Source organism: Pleurodeles waltl, chromosome 3_1 (assembly GCF_031143425.1).
Source record: "Pleurodeles waltl isolate 20211129_DDA chromosome 3_1, aPleWal1.hap1.20221129, whole genome shotgun sequence".
NCBI lineage: Eukaryota > Metazoa > Chordata > Amphibia > Caudata > Salamandridae > Pleurodeles > Pleurodeles waltl.
Genome location: NC_090440.1, coordinates 25090007 through 25113571, shown reverse-complemented (window position 1 = coordinate 25113571; position 23565 = coordinate 25090007). Strand labels below are relative to the sequence as shown.

The window sequence follows — 23565 nt, the reverse complement described above, 5'->3', positions numbered from 1 at the left end:
GGATACTTTTTCTCACATATGCATTTCAAACATAAGGGAATCTTTTTTCACTGTTGCAGGCTTTCTCTACATGCTTTTGTGATCGTAAGAGTGTGTGGCTGAGCTTATAATACCCTCCCCACTGGCACTTAGCAGATCAGGTAAACAGCTGACAAGGGGGTCATTTATGAACTCAATAATATTATATAATATATATGATCTATATATCAATAATGGAGGTTGGTGTCTGAAAGAATCAATCAAAGACAACCAAAGAAAGTTACACAATCTTATCCGAAAAGTACAAACAGTCGTACACAAATTGGTTATTCCAAAGGAAAGACTTGTATTGTTTTCATTACAGGGAGTGCAGAATTATTAGGCAAGTTGTATTTTTGAGGATTAATTTTATTATTGAACAACAACCATGTTCTCAATGAACCCAAAAAACTCATTAATATCAAAGCTGAATATTTTTGGAAGTAGTTTTTAGTTTGTTTTTAGTTTTAGCTATGTTAGGGGGATATCTGTGTGTGCAGGTGACTATTACTGTGCATAATTATTAGGCAACTTAACAAAAAAAAATATATACCCATTTCAATTATTTATTATTACCAGTGAAACCAATATAACATCTCAACATTCACAAATATACATTTCTGACATTCAAAAACAAAACAAAAACAAACCAGTGACCAATATAGCCACCTTTCTTTGCAAGGACACTCAAAAGCCTGCCATCCATGGATTCTGTCAGTGTTTTGATCTGTTCACCATCAACATTGCGTGCAGCAGCAACCACAGCCTCCCAGACACTGTTCAGAGAGGTGTACTGTTTTCCCTCCTTGTAAATCTCACATTTGATGATGGACCACAGGTTCTCAATGGGGTTCAGATCAGGTGAACAAGGAGGCCATGTCATTAGATTTCCTTCTTTTATACCCTTTCTTGCCAGCCACGCTGTGGAGTACTTGGACGCGTGTGATGGAGCATTGTTCTGCATGAAAATCATGTTTTTCTTGAAGGATGCAGACTTCTTCCTGTACCACTGCTTGAAGAAGGTGTCTTCCAGGAACTGGCAGTAGGACTGGGAGTTGAGCTTGACTCCATCCTCAACCCGAAAAGGCCCCACAAGCTCATCTTTGATGATACCAGCCCAAACCAGTACTCCACCTCCACCTTGCTGGCGTCTGAGTCGGACTGGAGCTCTCTGCCCTTTACCAATCCAGCCATGGGCCCATCCATCTGGCCCATCAAGACTCACTCTCATTTCATCAGTCCATAAAACCTTAGAAAAATCAGTCTTGAGATATTTCTTGGCCCAGTCTTGACGTTTCAGCTTGTGTGTCTTGTTCAGTGGTGGTCGTCTTTCAGCCTTTCTTACCTTGGCCATGTCTCTGAGTATTGCACACCTTGTGCTTTTGGGCACTCCAGTGATGTTGCAGCTCTGAAATATGGCCAAACTGGTGGCAAGTGGCATCGTGGCAGCTGCACGCTTGACTTTTCTCAGTTCATGGGCAGTTATTTTGCGCCTTGGTTTTTCCACACGCTTCTTGCGACCCTGTTGACTATTTTGAATGAAACGCTTGATTGTTCGATGATCACACTTCAGAAGCTTTGCAATTTTAAGAGTGCTGCATCCCTCTGCAAGATCTCTCACTATTTTTGACTTTTCTGAGCCTGTCAAGTCCTTCTTTTGACCCATTTTGCCAAAGGAAAGGAAGTTGCCTAATAATTATGCACACCTGATATAGGGTGTTGATGTCATTAGACCACACCCCTTCTCATTACAGAGATGCACATCACCTAATATGCTTAATTGGTAGTAGGCTTTCGAGCCTATACAGCTTGGAGTAAGACAACATGCATAAAGAGGATGATGTGGTCAAAATACTCATTTGCCTAATAATTCTGCACTCCCTGTATAGTCATGATCACAATTATACGGTTCGCACAATAAACAGAACCCACCATACATCAATCATGTCCATTGAAACAAAACAGTCTGACTCCCGCTAGATTCCTGCAGCAGAACCACATCAACTCAGAGATGAACTCATATTGATAAATAACACAAAGTTTTTGCCTTACGCTTGTTCCATTGAAATGCTAAGAGATTACGTTTGAGAGAATCAGTCATATTCAATCTTTTGTTGTCGTGGGTCATCATGAAACTCCTGTAATATCCAATGTCCTGACGATGGTCTCACATATATATATGACACACAAGACCGAAACGTTGACGTCTCATGCAATTACTAGAGGATCTTTGGATCAACTGAAATTGACAAAGCACTGATTCCATTTTTATTAAGCTTGGACTTCACAAACATTGATCTATGTTGTTTCAAGACGGTTCTTGTGTTTCAATGGACATGATTGACCTCAAGTATGCTCTACCAAGGTCACACAAGATCAACAACTAAAGATGCAGTCTTGTGAGACGTGTGCTGTGTATCTAAGGTCGGGGCGTCTGAATTGTGAGCTATCTTGCATCAGAATGTTTTGTGCCTCCTTCCAATCCTGCCACAAGCACACTCTTATTTTTCAGTGCACCTGTCTACTATGCCACCACTAATAAGCATTGACAAAAGCAAGAAGTCTAGCTTAAAGTTTCAAATGCTAGGTAGCACTATTGCCTTTGCCAATACTTGTTAGCATTTGGGGTCCTCTGTCTTGAACTGAACTTGTTCAATGGAAGTTCACAACCAGTCGTTGACTGCAGAGGACCTCCTTTGAAGATGCACCACACTGAGCTCTGCAGTGAGAGTGCACTTAGTTCATTTAGGAATGGGACCTCCAAAATCCCATATCCGGATGGAACGATCCTGAGAAGCACTGAAGATCCTGCTGTCGTCAAACAGCAAACACGTCACTCGACCACGATGACCTCTGAACTTCCGAAGGCTGGTGTCCGGCCTGAAAAGAAGAAGAGGGAAAAGAGTTAGTGATGGAACACTGGGGGACATTTACCTTGAAATCAAACTGGAGAGAGGAGAGAGAAAAACTAAGTGACTGGGAGACTTCACCCAAAATAACTCAAATTTGATAAAATCCCAAGCAAAGAGCTGCTATACAGTTTCAATATGTACTCTCTGAATCAGGGGGAAGCATTTAATATTTGGAAACACACACCTTGAAATTAGGACTTTTGGGTTTTAACTCATGGTACTTGTGGATCAACAGACCAGCAATACCACTAAAACAAAGCAAGTTGCAAGGAATCAGCCCAAATGAGGAGGCACCTCACGGAGCAAGATTGTGGGAGCATAGATTGAGCCTGCTTCTCATCGTCCTGGTCCCTAGCTTCTCTCCATCAGGGTCACTCTCAGTTGGAATGTGCGACGTATCATCAGCGGCACTACAAGCTGGAATGTCACCAGCTTATCAGCAGTGTCACTCCCAGATAGAATGTCCCCAGCTTTCCTGCCTCGGAGTCACTCCCAGTTGTATTGTTCCTGGATCAGCAGTATCACTCCAAAATAGAATATCCCCGGGTTCTTATCTTCTGTGTCACTCTCAACTGGAATGTACCAGGCTTTTCATCATCGGCGTCACTCCCAGATAGAATGTCCCTGGTGTGTCTCATCATTGGTGTCACTCTCAGTTGGAATGTCCCTGGCTTCTCATCATTGGTATCACTCGCATCTGAAATGTCCCTGGCTTCTCATCATCGGTGTCACTCTCAGCTGGACAGCAGTCCTAGTGAGGTGGATACACAGGCCCTGATTACAACCCTGGCAGTCAAAGACCGCCAGGGTTGTTTTGGCGATTGTACCGCCAACAGGCTGGCGGTACATATCGCCATATTATGACCACGGCGGTAGCGCCGCGGTCGCACAGCCGGGACCGGCGGTTTCCCGCCATCGTTGTCCCGGCGGTTATAATCCGTCAGGGCAGCGCTGGTTGCAGCGCTGCCCTGGGGATTATGACTCCCCTTCCCGCCACCCTGTCCATGGCGGTAGAGACTGCCATGGAAAGGCTCGCGGGAAGGGGAGTCTGGGGGCCCCTGGGGGCCAATGCACTGCCCATGCACTTGGCATGGGCAGTGCAGGGGCCCCCAGGCACAGCCCCACCCTGCTTTTCACTGTCTGCACAGGAAGAGGAGCAATGTTGCGGCCGACATCCCTGCTGGGCCGGCGGGCGGAAACTCTGAATCCGCCCGCCGGCCCAGCGGGGATGTTGTAATGTGGCCGGTGGGTTTGCGGCTGCATAGGCGGACGCTCGGCGGTCCACCCCAAGGTTGTAATGAGCGCCACAATATCTTGTGATGTGATGATAGAGGGACGTCTATCACTGGTAACTCAACCACAGTTAATTCTAATTTCAAAAAACAGGGTGTAACCACTTTGCACATGTGACTCATGTACTCAAACTTTGGTATTTATAAATAATTAAAAATCTATTTGGGGAGTGTAGGTGTAAGACCTGTCAGCCTCAAGGTGGCCCTCCCGCAAACTTTTTGCCTCCCTCTTCCATTTTTTCTGAGTTAATTTTTGTTGGCCTTAGGACTCTGCACTTTAGAACTGCTAAGTAGCGCTAAAGTGCTTGTTCTCTCTCCTTCAAATATTATAAAATTGGCTTACATCCAATTGCCACATTTAATTTATTTGTAAGTCCCTAGTAGACTGGTACCACATGTACCCAGGGCCTGTAAATGAAATGCTGCTAATGGGCCTGCAGCACTGATTGTGTTTTAAACATGTCTCAGGCCTGCCATGGCAGCTTGTGTGTGCAGTTTAAACTGACATTTCCGCCTGCCAAAATAAACCTTTTTCTAGGCTTAAACATCCCTTTTTAAAGCATATGTCACCCTTGGGCAGGCCATACACAGCCCAGAGGGCAAGGTGAATGGATTTTAAACGTTAGACATCCACTTTTAAGTTTTACATGTCTTGGTAGTTAAAAACTCCTAAATTCGTTTTTTACTACTGTTAGGCCCATCTCTCTCATATGATAACATTCAGTTGCCATATTATATTTAATAGGCGTTAACTTTGGATCGGGAACAGGTAAACATTTCATGTTTAGTGTCTGAGAAATTTGAATTAAAAATCCTCTTTAATGGTAAAGTCCGATTTTAAGTTAAAAGTTTAAAAATGCCACGTTTAGAAAGTTGGCATTTTCCTGCCCTATTTAGTTGGTGCTTGCAGCCTGTTCCCGGGTTACATGCCTGGGTGCAGTTGACAGCTGTACTTTGTTCATTCCTCCCACAGAGCCACACAATAGTAGGATTAGGTGTGCCTGGATGGGCCATCAACTCACAGGATGGGGGGCACAGATGGCACAGCCCTGCTTACAGTGAAGACACTGTACCCTGCCTTCACACAAAGGACTTGTCACTACTGCATTATTCATGCAGTCAGCTTGAAGCCACAGCAGGGGAGGCAGGAAACTTCAAGGATTTCAAAGGGAATTCTCTAGAAACTTCTCCTACTTCAAAGAAGGCACCAGGAATAAATATTGGACCCCTAGACCCATCTAGACTGAACTCTTCAATACACTCCTGGACCTGTTGATACTACAGAAGAAACGCTGTGGCGCTTTGCTGCATGAAGGACTGCCACTCTGCTGCCCTGCTACTCTGCCACTCTGCGGCCTGGCACCCTGCCTGCTGAGAAAGAAAACTGTCCCTGTACCCTTCATCCCATGCTGAAGTGACTCCATGGGTCAGATAGCTTACCTTCTGTTCTGAGCTATAGGGACTTAAGCTATAGAGGCCCCCTGCACATGCCCAGCTGACCTAGCTTCTCCTGGAGTGAGTTTCTGACCCCGAAGTGATGCCCCTCAGGTGCTGGACTGCTGGTGTGGTCTCAGTTAAGCTTCCGTGAAGTTTTGGGCTCTTCGTGAACGGGCCTCCTAGGCCAAGATCTTCTGCCTGTGCTGCCTGTCAGCGTGAAGCACCAGTAAACCAGACTCTTCGCAGCAAAGCAACTACCAACGACACCCAGCAGCATGAATTCTGCACTTCACGCTACAGCATTGACAGCTTGCAGTGATCTCCAATGGGAAGCTCCAGCACGAATCCCATGACATCTGACAGAAGTGTTGCGCTACAGTGAAGACTGTCCGCAACACCTGTCCTGCTCTTCTTGCTACATCGATGACCATCCACCACGTTTGCCCTGCTCCTTGCGGCCCCTTCAACCACGAACGGAACTCTTTGCGCTGGACTTAGAAGGTAACTCTTTTAGCGGGAGTAACTCGTCCCTGTATCTGGCCAGTGCTCCAGCCTGAACTTGTGGCTTTCTCATGGTCCGCACAACTAGATAACCACGAGCGACGCTTTGTGCTTTTAGGTGCTTTATGTACCTAAAATCTTTCAAATTGCATATCTCAGGCTCTACTGATTGGATTTTTGTCATTTTGGTGTCAAACTATTTATAAAATTTTAATCTGTGCGGGGTTCCTTGTTTGTGTTTTCACTTTCTTACTGCTTAAAGCACTGCATAAGTACTTTACACATTGCTTTTATGTTACGCCTGATGCTTTCGTGCCAAGTTACCAGAGGGTTACACACAGGTTAATTTGGGTTTGCTTGAATTTCGACCTGACAAAGATTAAGGTTAGTGCTAGGGTAGGGTTTCACCCTCTCAACCAGTAACCTGATTTCCAAAAGTAGGTATTTAACATTTCACTCAGTATACATAGACAAGTGTCACTGCCTAATACTGTATGCCACTTTCTACCGGACAGAAAGACTGGTGAAAGAGGTATCTCCAATTAGAGATAGCACATGCACTTTTAGAGTGTCATTAATAGCAGGTCACCTATCACAAGCAGAGAGATGAGAGGTCAACCCTCCACACTTCTTCCCATAATCACAACAGTACACACAAAGGGGCATATTTATACTCTGTTTGCACTGGATTTGCGTCGTTTTTTTTACGAAAATCCGGCGCAATCTTGACTCCATATTTATCCTTTGGCGCTAGATCTGTCTAGCGCCAAATTTATGGAGTTTGAGTCATTTTTTACCGTGGAAACCTACCTTGCATCTCATTAATGCAAGGTAGGTTTCCACGGTAAAAAATGACTCTAAGGCCTTTGCGCCTTATTTATACTCCCGTGCAAAAATGACGCACAGGAGGGGGAAGGCCTTAAAAATGACTCTAAACCAGTTAAGAGTCATTTTTTAACGCTTGGGTCAGGGCAGGCGTTAAGGGACCCGTGGGCTCATTTCCATGGTCTCTGACCATGGAAGCAGTCCACAGGTGCCCTTCCCTGTCCCCAGGGACACCCCCTGCCACCCTCGCCCACACCTTGCGGACACCCATGGATGAGGGACCCATCTATGGTAAGAAGAGGTAACTATTTATTTTTTATATTTTAAAGTGGCTTAGGGGGGCCTAACGTGGGCCCCCCTACATGCCATTGTGCTCAATGGCCATGCACAGGGGACAGACAAAATGACGCTAGTCAGGTTTGAGTCAATATTTTTGACTCTAACCTGACTTGCACCATTATTTGATGCACAACCCCCATTCTTCCCTACGCCTCTGCTGCCCAGTTAGAGTCATTTATTTTTACGCTAACCAGGCCGCAGCGCTGGCTAACGTCATTCCATAAATAAGGCGCCCGGCTGGTGCGTTGGAATGGTGTTAGCCGGCAGTAAACTTTTTGACGCAAATCTGCGCTAGTGCTGATTTGCGTCAAAAATTATAAATATGGGCAAAAAGGTTGTGGAGGAAATAAGATAAATCTGTCAGTTGCAACCATTTTGGTTGTGATCCTGTCAATATTGTCTGGGGTTCTTGTTAAAGACCATAATGTTGGGACCTGTGTTAGGAGTTCCTCCCTATGGAACAGGTGGTTTCACACACATAATAGTGTCATGCTTGATCATAGGCCGCCTGCCCCCACGCTGGTAGGACAATGCCACCGAGGCGGACTCGACCTTGCGGTGAAATGCACCCAGAGGGAGTCCATAAATAAAAGTTCTTCTGGATAATACAGGGATCCAGTTGAATTTAAAAATACCTAACAGACCACCAGTGTTGGTACACCTTTAACTGTGGTGTCTGTTGGTAGGGTTAAAACATGAATTGACGGTAAACGTTGGTATCATGACACCCCGTCAGAAAACAAAGCCAACATGTTTCTGCCCTCACAACGAGCCACAACTGGTGAGGGGCATTCTTCAGGGGCAAGGATCCCTAGCCATACATCAATGAGGTGGGTCCTATACTATCCTAGTAGTGGAAAAAGACACTTAGGGGGTCATTCCAAACGGGAACCGCCAGAAGACCGTACCGCGGTCAAAAGACCGCAGCGGTCATTCTGAGTTTCCCGCTGGGCTGGCGGGCGACCGCCAGAAGGCCGCCCGCCCGCCCAGCGGGAAACCCCCTTCCACGAGGATGCCGGCTCCGAATGGAGCCGGCAGAGTGGAAAGGGTGCGACGGGTGCAGTTGCACCCGTCGTGATTTTCAGTGTCTGCTATGCAGACACTGAAAATCTTTGTGGGGCCCTGTTAGGGGGCCCCTGTAGTGCCCATGCCAGTGGCATGGGCACTACAGGGGCCCCCAGGGGCCCCACGACACCCGTTCCCGCCAGCCAGGTTCTGGCGGTCAAAACCGCCAGAACCAGGCTGGCGGGAAGGGGATCGGAATCCCCATGGCGGCGCTGCCTGCAGCGCCGCCATGGAGGATTCTTCAGGCCAGGGGAAAACCGGCGGGAATGACCCCCTTAATATTCAACCACTCAAGGCATACCTGGGTGACAGATGTAAGTTGAAGTTACCCATACATAGAAGGAAACAAAACACATTAAAAGAGCACTTTTGGAGAAAAATGCTCTATTAGCATGCACTGGGGACTAATTCCGTGAACATGCCTTTTGATAAAACACTGCAAATCACTGCAAACACAGGTGCCAGGTTGTATAAGCACGCAGGTCCATATACCTGCAAATATCGTGCCCCTAAACCTTTAGGGAGGCACCCTCTCTTACCCTAAACGTTAGGGATACGGGCTTCTGGTCATGGGATAGGAATGATGCCCCTTGTAGTCACACACTACGTAGAGAATAAAAGGGTGGTCACAGATACCCGCCATCACCTGAACAACTCCTCTTCGAACTAGGGGAGGAAGGAACTCAATGCTTCGTAATATACAACTGTGTCACCCCCAATGAAAGGAACTAAATGCTTCATAATATACAACTGTGTAACCCCCAAAGAAAGGAACTCAATGCTTCATAATATACAACTGTGTCACCCCCAAAGAAAGGAACTCAATGCTTCATAATATACAACTGTGTCACCCCCAATGAAAGGAACTAAATGCTTCATAATATACAACTGTGTAACCCCCAAAGAAAGGAACTCAATGCTTCATAATATACAACTGTGTCACCCCCAAAGAAAGGAACGCAATGCTTCATAATATACAACTGTGTCACCCCCAAAGAAAGGAACTCAATGCTTCATAATATACAACTGTGTAACCCCCAAAGAAAGGAACTCAATGCTTCATAATATACAACTGTGTCACCCCCAAAGAAAGGAACTCAATGCTTCATAATATACAACTGTGTCACCCCCAAAGAAAGGAACTCAATGCTTCATAATATACAACTGTGTCACCCCCAATGAAAGGAACTAAATGCTTCATAATATACAACTGTGTCACCCCCAATGAAAGGTGTATATCACCCCTAATGAAATGAACTCAGTGCTTCATAACATACAATTGTGTCTGCCCAAAGGGTTCTGGTTATAACCCGAAGCACCAGGTCAATCTCCCCAGGCAGGGAAGAAAACTATAGGGCGGATAGCACCCCGTGTCCATTCACTGATCTCAATAAACGAAGCAAATCGACTCGTCCAATATATTGTGCAGGAAGGGCGGCAACACAATCTGCCCCCGTAAACCTCGAGAGGATAATGTTACTGGTGACAGCCTGCTGCCCAGTGCTTAATTTGTGCTTGTTGTTTCCGGTGCTGAGCACCGGCACTTATTTTTGAGAGCCCGGGCTTATTCTTCTGCCTCAAGCATTTACTGTGCGCAACAGACACACATGGGAATGATGGAGGAAGGGAAAAACTAAAAAGCGTCACAAAGGGAGAAAGTAGGAAAGTTCTAGAGTGAGTGAAGGGGCAGGGAGAGCCTGTAATGGACTGATGAGGCCTGAGATGGCTTCAGGATTACGCTGCCTCGGTATTCCGTGCTCGCACGGCCCCGGCACATATTTATCTACAAATTAAGCTCTACTGCTGCCTCGTGACGGCAACACCCCAGTATGTAAGGAATACAGTCTGCAGGTAAACCCGCCGAAATCTAGCCCCCTATGCCCCCCGCAGTTACTTCGTCAAAGGGCGCATCATGATTCCGCACCTAGTGCAGGCTCCCCAGCCGCTTGTCTAAGAATGCGGGGGGGAACGACACCCATATAAACACCGACCTGCGCGTCCCAGGGGTGCCATCAGCACGCTCCCGTGCGCTGGGCTGTTGGGAACGGAGCCTGTAATGCACATGCGTATGCGCACTGCACACGGATGGAGCCAGGGCACAACGGCCACGTCCTCAGTCTGCAGCCATATCCTGGGGGCTGATGGGACATACAGTACCTTCCTTGTTCAATGCTTAATGTGTCACGGGCTCCCCCACGGTGGTACCGCGTGGTGGCACCACATCCCCCCCATTACGGGACCCTAGTGTGTTGTCACCCTGATGTTACATATTCGATGATTGGTTATGCAGGAGATAGTGTCATTCTTCCATGAATCGAGTCTAGGGGATGACTTACATCTGTACCAATAACCTTCATAACTCATCCCATGAGCCCATGTGGATATGACTGCAGACCAAAAATTCAAAATGGCAGTGGCAAATCGCTGTGCACTGCCCAAACTGCTCAGTCTATGTCTCCGTTGCCACCCTCGTGTTACTTGTTTGGTGACTGGTTATACAAGTGATAGTTCTGCAGATCGAGTCTAGGGGATGACTTACTTCCGTAACAATGACCATTGCATCTCATCGTTCAACCCATGTATGTCTGCAGAATGACCATTGCATCTCATTGTTTAACCCATGTATGCATGTCTGCAGAATGGCCATTGCGTCTCATCGTTTAACCCATGTATGTATGTCTGCAGAATGACCATTGCATCTCATCATATGTCTGCAGAATGACCATTGCATCTCATTGTTTAACCCATGTATGCATGTCTGCAGAATGACCATTGCATCTCATTGTTTAACCCACGTATGTATGTCTGCAGAATGACCATTGCATCTCATCGTTCAACCCATGTATGTATGTGTGCAGAATGACCATTGCATCTCATCGTTCAACCTATGTATGTATGTCTGCAGAATGACCATTGCTTCTCATCGTTCAACCCATGTATATATGTCTGCATAATGACCATTGCATCTCATCGTTTAACCCATGTTTGCATGTCTGCAGAATGACCATTGCATCTCATCATATGTCTGCAGAATGACCATTGCATCTCATTGTTTAACCCATGTATGCATGTTTGCAGAATGACCATTGCATCTCATCGTATGTCTGCAGAATGACCATTGCATCTCATCGTTCAACCCGTGTATGTATGTCTGCAGAATGACCATTGCATCTCATTGTTTAACCCATGTATGCATGTCTGCAGAATGACCATTGCATCTCATCGTATGTCTGCAGAATGACCATTGCATCTCATCATTCAACCCGTGTATGTATGTCTGCAGAATGACCATTGCTTCTCATCGTTCAACCCATGTATGTATGTGTGCAGAATGACCATTGCATCTCATCGTTCAACCTATGAATGTATGTCTGCAGAATGACCATTGCTTCTCATCGTTCAACCCATGTACGTATGTCTGCATAATGACCATTGCATCTCATCGTTTAACCCATGTATGCATGTCTGCAGAATGACCATTGCATCTCATCATATGTCTGCAGAATGACCATTGCATCTCATCGTTCAACCTATGTATGTATGTCTGCAGAATGACCATTGCTTCTCATCGTTCAACCCATGTACGTATGTCTGCATAATGACCATTGCATCTCATCGTTTAACCCATGTATGCATGTCTGCAGAATGACCATTGCATCTCATTGTTTAACCCACGTATGTATGTCTGCAGAATGACCATTGCATCTCATCGTTCAACCCATGTATGTATGTGTGCAGAATGACCATTGCATCTCATCGTTCAACCTATGTATGTATGTCTGCAGAATGACCATTGCTTCTCATCGTTCAACCCATGTATATATGTCTGCATAATGACCATTGCATCTCATCGTTTAACCCATGTTTGCATGTCTGCAGAATGACCATTGCATCTCATCATATGTCTGCAGAATGACCATTGCATCTCATTGTTTAACCCATGTATGCATGTTTGCAGAATGACCATTGCATCTCATCGTATGTCTGCAGAATGACCATTGCATCTCATCGTTCAACCCGTGTATGTATGTCTGCAGAATGACCATTGCATCTCATTGTTTAACCCATGTATGCATGTCTGCAGAATGACCATTGCATCTCATCATTCAACCCGTGTATGTATGTCTGCAGAATGACCATTGCTTCTCATCGTTCAACCCATGTATGTATGTGTGCAGAATGACCATTGCATCTCATCGTTCAACCTATGAATGTATGTCTGCAGAATGACCATTGCTTCTCATCATTCAACCCATGTACGTATGTCTGCATAATGACCATTGCATCTCATCGTTTAACCCATGTATGCATGTCTGCAGAATGACCATTGCATCTCATCATATGTCTGCAGAATGACCATTGCATCTCATCGTTCAACCTATGTATGTATGTCTGCAGAATGACCATTGCTTCTCATCGTTCAACCCATGTACGTATGTCTGCATAATGACCATTGCATCTCATCGTTTAACCCATGTATGCATGTCTGCAGAATGACCATTGCATCTCATCATATGTCTGCAGAATGACCATTGCATCTCATTGTTTAACCCATGTATGCATGTCTGCAGAATGACCATTGCATCTCATCGTATGTCTGCAGAATGACCATTGCATCTCATCGTTCAACCCGTGTATGTTTGTCTGCAGAATGACCATTGTATCTCATTGTTTAACCCATCTATGTCTGCAGACGCCACACCCATCTCTGTTCATATTGTAGGAGGAGTTGGCTCATGTCAGCTTTGGTCTTGCTTTGGCAGGTCTACCACAAAAGTGTACATAGTGCCCTATGTAGAGGATGATGAAGGCTTAGTATGGGGTGTCAGACCCCTAGGAGAAGACCAGAGCCAGTAGTTCACTATGACACCCAGGGACAGGCAGCAGTAGTCGGTCCATCCGAAGGGTCTCCACTGTCCGTCACTGGGGCACAAACAAACTCCTATGTCCAGATCACTAAATCGTTACGTACATGACCTTTAACCTGCTGATGGTGCACGCTACATTGACACGCGCTCCTGATGTTTACTGGGCAGTATTTTGTTACTCATGGTGTGTGGTAGTCATTGTCCAATGGGATTCTGTTCAAGATGAAAGCATCAGCCTCCTCTTATTCTCAGTGTTTTTCAAAGGGCAAAAAAATCTGGAATCTCCTACTGCACACAAAGGAAAACTTAGGGGCATCAAAACTGTGGGTCCTTGACCTGGAAACAGCTGTATCCAAGGTCAAGATTTTAATTTGCTGATCGCACTGATAAAATGAAAGAGCACACAGAGGATTTAACAAGGCGGACCCATGTGATGATCAATCTGAAGCAATAACCCATGTGATGATCAGTCTGAAGAGGTAACCCATGTGATAATCAGTCTGAAGCAATAACCCATATGATGATCAGTCTGACGTGGTGACCCATGTAAAGATCAGTCTGAAGAGGTAACCCATGTCTTGATCAATCTGAAGTGGTGACCCATGTGATGATCCATTTGAAGTGGCGAGGCAGACCCAAGCAATGATCAGTCTGGAGAGGTAACCAATGTGATGATGAGTCTGAAGTGGTGACCTGTGCGATGATCAGTCCAAAGCAGTAACACATGCAAAGATCAGTCTAAAAGTGGTAACCCATGTGATGATCAGACTGAAATGGTGACCTATGAGATGATCAGTCTGAAGTGGCGAGTGGCGAGGCAGACCCATGTAATAATCAGTCTGAAGTGGTGAGGTAGACCCATGCAATGATCAGTCTGAAGTGGTGAGGCAGACCCATGCAATGATTATCAGTTGAAAGTGGCGAGGCAGACTCATACGATGATCAGTCTGAAGTGGTGAGGCAGCCCATGCAATGGTCAGTCTGAAGTGGCGAGGCCGACCCCTGCAATAATCAGCCTGAAGTAGCGAGGCAGGACCATGCAATAATCATTCTGAAGTGTCCAGGCAGGCCTTTGCAGTAATCATTCTGAAGTGGCAGGGCAGGGGTAGGATGTTCCAGCTCTTTGCTGCGTGGTAGGTGAAGGACCTTCCTCTGGCGATGGTTTTCCGTATGCGTGGCATGGTGGCCAGTGCTTGCTGAGCGGAGCGGAGTGGAGGGATCTGGCGGGGGTGTGGAAGGAGACGCGGTGGTTCAGGTAGGCCAGTCCGACGTTGTGTATGGCTTTGTACATGTTAGTAGCTTGAAGGTGATTTGTTTTTCTATCGGTAGCCAGTGGAGGGTCATCAGGTGCTGGGGGATATGTTCTTGGTGTGGGAGGTTGACGATAAGTCTGGCGGTGGCGTTCTGGACAAGTTTCACCTTTTTGATGTTTCTCGTTGTGGTGCCGGCGTAGAGAGCGTTGCCGTAGTCAAGCTTGCTTGCGTCTAAGGCGTGGGTGACCGTCCTGCGGCAGTCTGCTGGGATCCATTTGAACATTTTCAGCAGAATGCAGATGGTGTGCCAGCAGGAGGAGGTGACTGCGTTTACCTGACGCGTGATAGATATGGAGGAGTCAAGGATGATGCCTAGGTTGCGGGCTTGCTCAGTCGGTGAAGGCGGGGTGCTGAGAGATGAGGGCCACCATGCTGACGTGGTGTTTCCGAAGATGAGCTCTTTCTTGCCAGAGTTGAGCCTGAGGCAGCTTTCTCTCATCCATGTGGCGATGCCTTCCATTCCAGAGTGGAAATTTCCTTCAGCCGTATTCTGGTCTTCGGTGAGGGAAATGATGAGTTGTGTGTTATTGGCGTATGACACGAAGTCGTGAGGCAGACCAATGCAATAATCAGTCCAAAGTGGTGAGGCAGACCCATTCCATGATCATTCTGAAGTGGCGACCCATGCAATGATCAGTCTGAAGTGGTGACCCATGTGATAATCAGTCTGAAATGGCGAGGCAGACAAGTGGCAAGGCAGACCCCTGCAATGATCAGTCTGAAGTGGAAAGACAGACTCATGCAATAATCAGTTTGAGATGGCGAGGGAGACACATGCCATGATCAGTTTCTAGTGGCTAGACAGACCCATGCCGTGATCAGTCTGTAGTGGCCAGGAAGACCCATGCCACGATCAGGCTCAAGTGGCGAGGCAGGCCCATGCTATGATCAGTCTGATGTGGTGAGGCAGACCTATGCCATTATCAGTCTAAAGTGATGAGGTAGACCCATGCAATGATCAGTCTGAAGTGGCCAGACAGACCCATGCCATGATCAGTCTGAAGTGGTGACCCATGCAATGATCAGTCTGAAGTGGTGACCCATGTGATAATCAGTCTGAAGTGGCGAGGCAGGCCCATGGAATGATCATTCTGAAGTGGTGACCCATGCAATGATCAGTCTGAAGTGGTGAGGCAGACCCATGCAATGATGATCAGTCTGAAGTGGTCAGGCAGACCCATGCCACGATCAGTCTGAAGTAGCGAGTCAGACCCATGCCATGGTCAGTCTCAAGTGGTGACCCATGCAGTGATCCGAGGTGAGGCTGACCAATGTGATAAGCACTCTGAAGTGGCCACACAGACCCATGCAATGATCAGTCTGAATGGAGACCCATTTGATGATCACTCTGCAGTGCAGAGGCAGACTCCTATTATGTCAGAACCCCTTTCTCAGGGCCATGGGCAAGCAGGAGCCACTGGGCCTAACTGTGGTGTATGTGGCCTTTAACTCCTGGTGTCCCAGTGCCTGACCGGTGCCTGACCTACTATGGGTCCTGAGTAACTGGGCTGTACTAACCCCTCAGCACTTGACACTCAGCAGTAGCGCAGGTTCAGCCATCCAAGGTTTCTCAGTGGGAGATGCGCACAACATGTGTAACACCCCAGTCACCCCAATAAGATGACTGTCCAGGTAATACTGATGTCAGTTTAAAAAGCAGTATTTATTACACATGCTAAACTCAGAACATAACAGTGAACAATCAACATAACAGTCCATGAAGGCTGGGGCTCTAGTACTTGTCAAGGCAGTGCTCTCGCCTGCTGGTCCTCTCTCGCCTCTCCATGCTATTTTCTGCATCCCTGGCGGATTCCGGGAGGTGACCCCAGGAGCTGCTCCCACTAGGAATGTGCATCAAAGTCTGGATTGGCCCTGGATGTCTGTCAGCTCTCTGAGTGATAAAACCACAGAGTTCCAACAAGTCTCACTCAGGCCTACTGTCCCGCTTCCGCCTTACGCCAACTGCAGCCTTGAGAAGGGTCTGGGGTCAGGGGCCTCTCTCCCCCACGGTTCACACTGAGCAGCTCACACTGCGCCCTTCTCTTGACCAGCGGGATCAGTGCGCTGGGTGGTCAGAGACATCAGTGGATTCCAGGTGGAGCTGATGTTTCCTCTGATGGTGTCAGTGAAGCAGCGGCCTCCCTGCAAGTAACATCTGAACTTGTTCCAGAGACGCTGCACTGGTCACACAAGCTCCTCTAACACAGCCAAGGCCCAAACAGTCTTCGTGACCCCCTTCTGGCATACAGGGGCCACAGGTACTGAAAGGAGTCCCAAACCTCTGAGTCCCTGTGGTGCCCTCCTGGCGCCTGGGGGTCACAGACAACAGCCCACAGTCTTAGTTGCCCCAAGAATTCTAGTGGCCCTCTTCCTGGCACACACGGGCCACAGACTCAGGTGACAGCCTTAACGAGGTCAGTGATACCGGATGCAACTTCACAGAAGCCCCAACAAAAGGTGCCAACCTCCACAAGAGAGCGGACAACCTCCAACCTCTTGTAACACTGGCCCCTGACTGCACCTGGCACCGTGCTGCTCAGCAGGATACACTGGCCACTACCGTCGCTGGGCCTTGCTCCCTGCAAGCCCTTCCTCCTCCTCCTCACAGGGGGCACTGGTCTTGGCATGCAGGCTGCTGGAGCTCCATGCACAGCATAAGTGTTTTTGACTCCCTGGATGAATGTCTAGATGAGAGATTGGCAGACCTTGGTCCCCAGTCGATGTTCCAGTGGCTTGAAGTCTTGGTGATCTCTCTTTCTCCTCTCTCTGCTGTATAACAAAGTATGAGACACTTGCTCCCAGCTTTATAGTCCAAATCCAATATGTCATTTAGGCCCAGATTTACTAAATAGTCACGCAGCGCAGTGCAGGAGCGAGCAATGCTGAGCTGCATGAGAAGGAGAGAGCAGGAGAGTGGCCTATTTACAGAAATATGTCTCTCTCCCCCCCTCTCCCTAGCGCTGGCGCTGATTTTAGCTGCTGTGCGCCACACACAACCCATAGCACCATAGTGCCAGGGTGTATGTGTGAGTCTAGCATAGGGTTTCTACTGGAAAGGTGCCCTTCCAGTACAAAATATGATGCTTAGACACACTTTAAAACTTTTCCTTCATTGTGTGCGTGCTGCACGCGTGCAAAGTCAGAAAAGAAAGGAGAAATGAAAACAGTTCTACTTTTAACCCTGCTTTCAAATGGCGTCAACTTTTGGCACAAAACCTTGACTGCTGTTGTTTGTAGATAGGGTTTTGCTTCAATAGGCATGGGTGGTTGCATGGGAATGTCCATGTACAACCAATGTAAAAAAAACCTTGGTGCTAACTAATGCAAAAAGCTGCTTGCGTTACTTTTAGGGTACTTTCCACAACTTTTGCATTAGAAAGTAAATTAGGGAAAAAACATTTTATGCTGGTTAGAGTCACTTTTGCAATTTGAGTTGGAGGTGTCAGCTCCTTTGAAGTTCTCTCTTCTTTGCACTGCCCTGTGTTAAAGGGACAGTCCACAACAGCAGGAGCAGCTCCAGTTATGAGTGGCCACAACACAGGCCAAGCGGGTAACCAGGCAGCACTGTGGTGAATCTTGTGAGACCCTGCTGAGAGGCGTTGAGTAGTGTTTTGCGAGCTGTATTTTTCTACATATTTGTAATTGTATAACTGTACAGATGATGGTTGGCAGTTGATGTGCAGTTGAATAGACTGGTGTTTAGTAAAGTGTAAATCCAATCATAATAGGTGAGAGGTTCATCTCTTTATTGTGAAACATCATGGGAGATTTCATAAGTTTGAAATGTTTACTATGGAATGCTATGGCAAAGTCAGTAGGCCTGACTTACTTATTGTGGAAAGCACATGTTAAAGACAATAGGCTTTAAGGATGGATTGTTATTACACTGTGCTAAAGCACGCAGGCATGTAGTTTGTTACATGGAATTTCTCAAATTACCACAGTAAGCAAGGTTTTCGTTGTTGGTGATCTGTGCGGATGGAAGATGCTCTTCGTTTGATCCCCTCTGTTCATCGACGACTACTCACTTACTGACCCCCAGCGCCTTGAGACCCTAACGGGTGACTAGCCGTGCTTTACAAGTATAATGATTGATTGATTGAAGATATACACAACAAAAATCCTTATTAGTCTGTCTAAAGAGAGATAGTATTTTGTGTTGAAAACTGTAATTTTGTATGTATTTGTGCTTTTGTGACTATATCAGATGGTTGCCTCGTGGAAAGTTTATGGTTAGTACAGAAGGCTTGAGTTGGTTATTGTGACAAGCCAATGAAACCACCTACAGGCCTGATTGTTTATTAGTTATAACTTACGACAAAGGCAGTAGGCCTGACATATTGATTGTGAAAAGCATATATTAAAGTCAAAAGGCATTTAAGCGTGGATTGTAATTGTTCTAAAATGAAGCCTAGAGATATGTTTTTTGTTACATGAAATTTCACAGATTACTCTAGTAGGCAAGTGTTTTTGTGCTGGTTACTCCCTCTGACAAACAGGAGTAGAGAAGATTTGCACAGTGAGAATCCTTGCTTAGCCCTATCATGAGAGATGGTGTTTTGCTAACTGTAATTCTGTATACAGTGCAGTTTAATGACAGAATAACTGATGGCTGCCTTATGAGAAATCTCACGCTCAGTACAGTAAGTCTGAGTTGGTTATGGTGACAAGCCAATCATAAAAGCTATAGGCCTGATTGATGTGCAGCAAAATGTTATGCTGCATCCTATTGGTCTGGCCTGTTTATTATGAAAAGTTAATACAAAGGTAGCACACCTGCCTGTTTATAGTGAAAGAATATGGCAAAGCCAATAGGCTGTGGATTGTTACCCCATTACGTTACAGGCGTAGAAAGGTATTTGGTTACATTTAATCTCACAGATTATCATAGTCGGCAAAGATTGCAGTGTTGTTCACCCACTCTACTGGAAGTAGAATTTCACTCTGATTTTTCTTGTTAGATCCTATTGAGAGGGATTTGATATTGTTTTGCCAGCTGTAATTCTGTATATATTTCTAAATTCATAAATGTATGCCTGATGGCTGCCAGTTTATGGGTCTTTCAATAGACCTGTGTTAGATAGCACATCAGGACATAGATAAAAGCTAAATGCCGTATAAATTCACTGGGAAACGTTATGTCAGATCCCTTACATGTGAACTGTTTATAAAGAAAAGTTATGAAAAAGGTAGTAGGCCTTACTTATTGTGAAATGTATTGTGGCAAGAGGCTTTTAAGAGTGGACTGTTATCACACTGAGCTAAAGCCTGTAGGCGGTTGTTATGTGACAAGGAATCGTGCTGATTACCATAGTAGGCAAAGGATTGGGTGTTGATGACCCACCTGAACAAACCATGTGGATAGACAGCTTGCACCATGGTACTCCTTATTAGGCTCCATTAATAGGGATTGTTTTACTGGTTTGACAACTGTTTTCTGTACTCATTTGTAATTTTATTATGGTATACCTGATGACTGCTTTGTGGGGAGGCTTATGGCCAAGACAGTAGGCCTTAATTGGTTATGGTGACGAGCCAGTGATAAAGGAGATACGCCTGATTGCTTATACTGAAACGTTTGTGAAAAGCATATGCTGAAGTCAATAAGCATTTACGGCTAGATTGTTATTATTCTGCATTAAAGCCTACAGAAAGGCATTTTGTTACATTGAATCTCTCAGATTACTGTACTAGGCAAGGGCCTTGGTGATGATTACACCATCTAACAAACCGAGGGTATAGAAGATTTCCACTGTCAGAATCCTTGTTAGCCCTCTTTGGAGCGATATATTTTGCTTTGCCAACTGTAATTTTGTATACTATGCAATTCTATGACAGTGTGCCTGATGGGCGCCTAGTGGGAACGCCTAAGCTCCGTACAGGAGGCCTCAGCTGGTTATGGTGATAACGCATTGAGGACTGATGGGTTCTGTTGTGGGTTCATTTTAGAGCTTCGCGTGGGCACGCTTATTCCAGCTTAGGCCTGTGCCCGTTCCCCTAGTTACATGCTCTATTTTCATTTATTCATTGTAATTCATTTTAGCGTATCTGGCTTTTAGCAGGGATGTTTTAGTTTTCTAATCAACTGCAATTCTGTGAACGTGTTGTTTGTTGCTTTTAGTACACAATGTACCTCTGCTCAAGGATGCCCAGTGCGGTACATAATCTTCCATCTAGATATTGCCGCCACAAGAGCGCGTAGATAGCTTTGGAATTTAGGCACACAATCATGTCAGGGCTATTTCTAAGAAGTCAACAAGTTTTGTTATAAAACAACACACAGGCCAAAAGAAGATGGAGAAGTCATTCCAGCAAGGAGGCCATCTTATTCCACATGCCACTTCATTGCTGGCCTCAGACCTGTCTCTACAGCCAACCTAGGAGATGGCGGGCTGACCTCTATTTCAGGTAATGGTGATGGGTTCTCCTTCCATGGACGTAGTAGGGGCAGAGTTGGGCTATCACCGCTATGCTCTCACTAGAAGCTAGGTGCGGGTAGGATTTTCATGTATGTTATTCCAATATGCTTGGGTTATTTATTTTATTTACACTGGTTGTAACAATCCTATTTGTACTAAGTCTTATCTTCCTAGTAATTGCAGTTCATATATTTTATCATGGATTGCAGTCTTTTCAATAAATGCATTGAAAACTGTCCTGCATCTCTTCCTTTTGCCTACGTGTGTGTATGAGATTTTGCCATTGAAAGAATGGAGTGAGATTTGTCGACCACGACTTCCCTGAGGGGTTAGAGAGTGTCATGCGTCTGGCTGCCACAAATCACCTTTAACTTTCTAGGTTTGGATGTGGTGCTGCTAGGTAGCCAAAAGAGTTACGCTGACAGCTACCAGACGGTGTGGGAGTGAGTCAGTCACCCACAAGTGGTGGTGCTGCCGCCCGAATCCAGCATTCTCGTTCCCATAACGCAAGTCCTACGACAATATATTTCTGATGACATAGGTCTTATCTGCTTATTATGAAAAGTTATGATAAATGCAGTAGTCCTGAAATATTTTTGTGGGAAGCGTGTGTTAAAGTCAACAGACATTTAAGAGTCAATTGTGATTTCTCTGTAGTAAAGCACACAGGGAATTTATTACATGAGATGTTACAGATTACCTTTGCAGGAAATGATTTTAGTGTCTGAAAAACTCTATTGTGAGAAGATTTGCAATGAAAAATTATCCTTGGAAGCCATTGGTCTGTCTGAGTGTCGTTTACATTCTTCTTCCATCCTTGACAGCGTACTGCACGGGGTAATGGTTCTATTGACATCAGTTGTTCGCTCCCTTGCTCTGTGAATGGCTGCACTTTCTGATCACACATGTACATCCACTTCAAAACGTGTACACTTCAGTGTCAGGGCCGGTTGGCCGGTCTTTTAGTTTTCAAAGTTGCAGCTCATTTCATCTGCAGTGAGCTGTATCACACATGGCCACTTCCTTGAAACCAGGAGACTATTATGGAATGCTGTTGTCCATAGTGTATCATTTTTTTACCATTCCAAGATGCCTTGTGTATCATTGTTTTACCATTCCAAGATGGCCAACAGGTTGGTTCTAAATGTAGCGGCCATGTTGAAACTTAAATTTTAAACAGCCATAGACTATTTACAATACCTCTGCAAGATAGACACTAGCTGCTATATTTAGTTTCATTATTGGCAAGCATGTGCCCACCAAGTTTAGATGGCAGCATGTTTTCTTTTTTGTACTTGTATTCTTTTAACTTAATATATTGTTGAGTTGTGTGTGTTTAATTACAGTTTTGTCAGCAGGTGAATGCAAGGAGTTAGTAGATGGATGAATGAATACATGAGCGCACAGGTGATAGAGCGCGTGTATGATGACTTATTGAGTGCCTGAACCGACCATTGACTCTGAAGGAACTTTCATTGCTAAGCCAGACCTATTGGCATTGCCAATACTTGTAGTCGATATGTTGCGAAATAACATGTTACAATCTTAATTAGGGAGTTATTTTGATAATTTTGGACAGGGTTATTTTCTGTTCTAGTCCAGTCCAGTATCTTTCAGCTTTAGCAGATGTTACCAACTTAGTCTTCTGTGTGGTATCGGGAATTGTAAGCTTGAAGCTCTATTTCAGACACTTGTTCTTTCCAAACTGGACTATGGAAATTTTCTTGTCACCAACCTTCAATAGGTCAGTGACAAGATAATCTAGACCCCTCAGTGAAGTGGTGTGTATTGGTGGTTGCAAGAAACGTGACCACATTCCCCTTTCACTTATATTTCTATGATGGCTTCTTAGACAGCCCATGTCACTTACAAAGCCTTACACAGGTCCACTCCCTCTTTGACGGAGACATTGAACATCAGTGGCGGTGATGGGGTTTGAAAAAGTCATACTCCCTTTGAGAAAGTAGCCTCTTTCTAGCCTTGTTACCCCCACTTTTGGCCTGTTTGTGAGTGTATGTCAGGGTGTTTTCACTGTCTCACTGGGATCCTGCTAGCCAGGGCCCAGTGCTCATAGTGAAAACCCTATGTTTTCAGTATGTTTGTTGTGTGTCACTGGGACCCTGCTAGTCAGGACCCCAGTGCTCATAAGTTTGTGGCCTATATGTATGTGTTCCCTGTGTGGTGCCTAACTGTCTCACTGAGGCTCTGCTAACCAGAACCTCAGTGGTAATGCTCTCTCTGTATAAATTGTCACTAACAGGCTAGTGACCAATTTTACCAATTTACATTGGCTTACTGGAACACCCTTATAATTCCCTAGTATATGGTACTGAGGTACCCAGGGTATTGGGGTTCCAGGAGATCCCTATGGGCTGTAGCATTTCTTTTGCCACCCATAGGGAACTCTGACAATTCTTACACAGGCCTGCCACTGCAGCCTGAGTGAAATAACGTCCACGTTATTTCACAGCCATTTTACACTGCACTTAAGTAACTTATAAGTCACCTATATGTCTAACCCTTACCTGGTAAAGGTTAGGTGCAAAGTTACTTAGTGTGAGGGCACCCTGGCACTA

General features: G+C 45.6%; 1 protein-coding gene across 1 annotated transcript in view; it reads right to left on the bottom strand.

Moving 5' to 3' along the window:
- Positions 1-254: 254 nt before the first annotated feature.
- The window catches only part of LOC138283713 (F-box/WD repeat-containing protein 7-like), a 334239-nt gene continuing 310928 nt past the window's right edge, over positions 255-23565 (bottom strand). Inside the window, exon 17 of the mRNA XM_069221757.1 lies at positions 255-2898. Coding sequence (XP_069077858.1) covers positions 2760-2898 — 139 coding nt within the window. The 3' untranslated portion in view covers positions 255-2759. The remainder of the gene's footprint in view (positions 2899-23565) is intronic.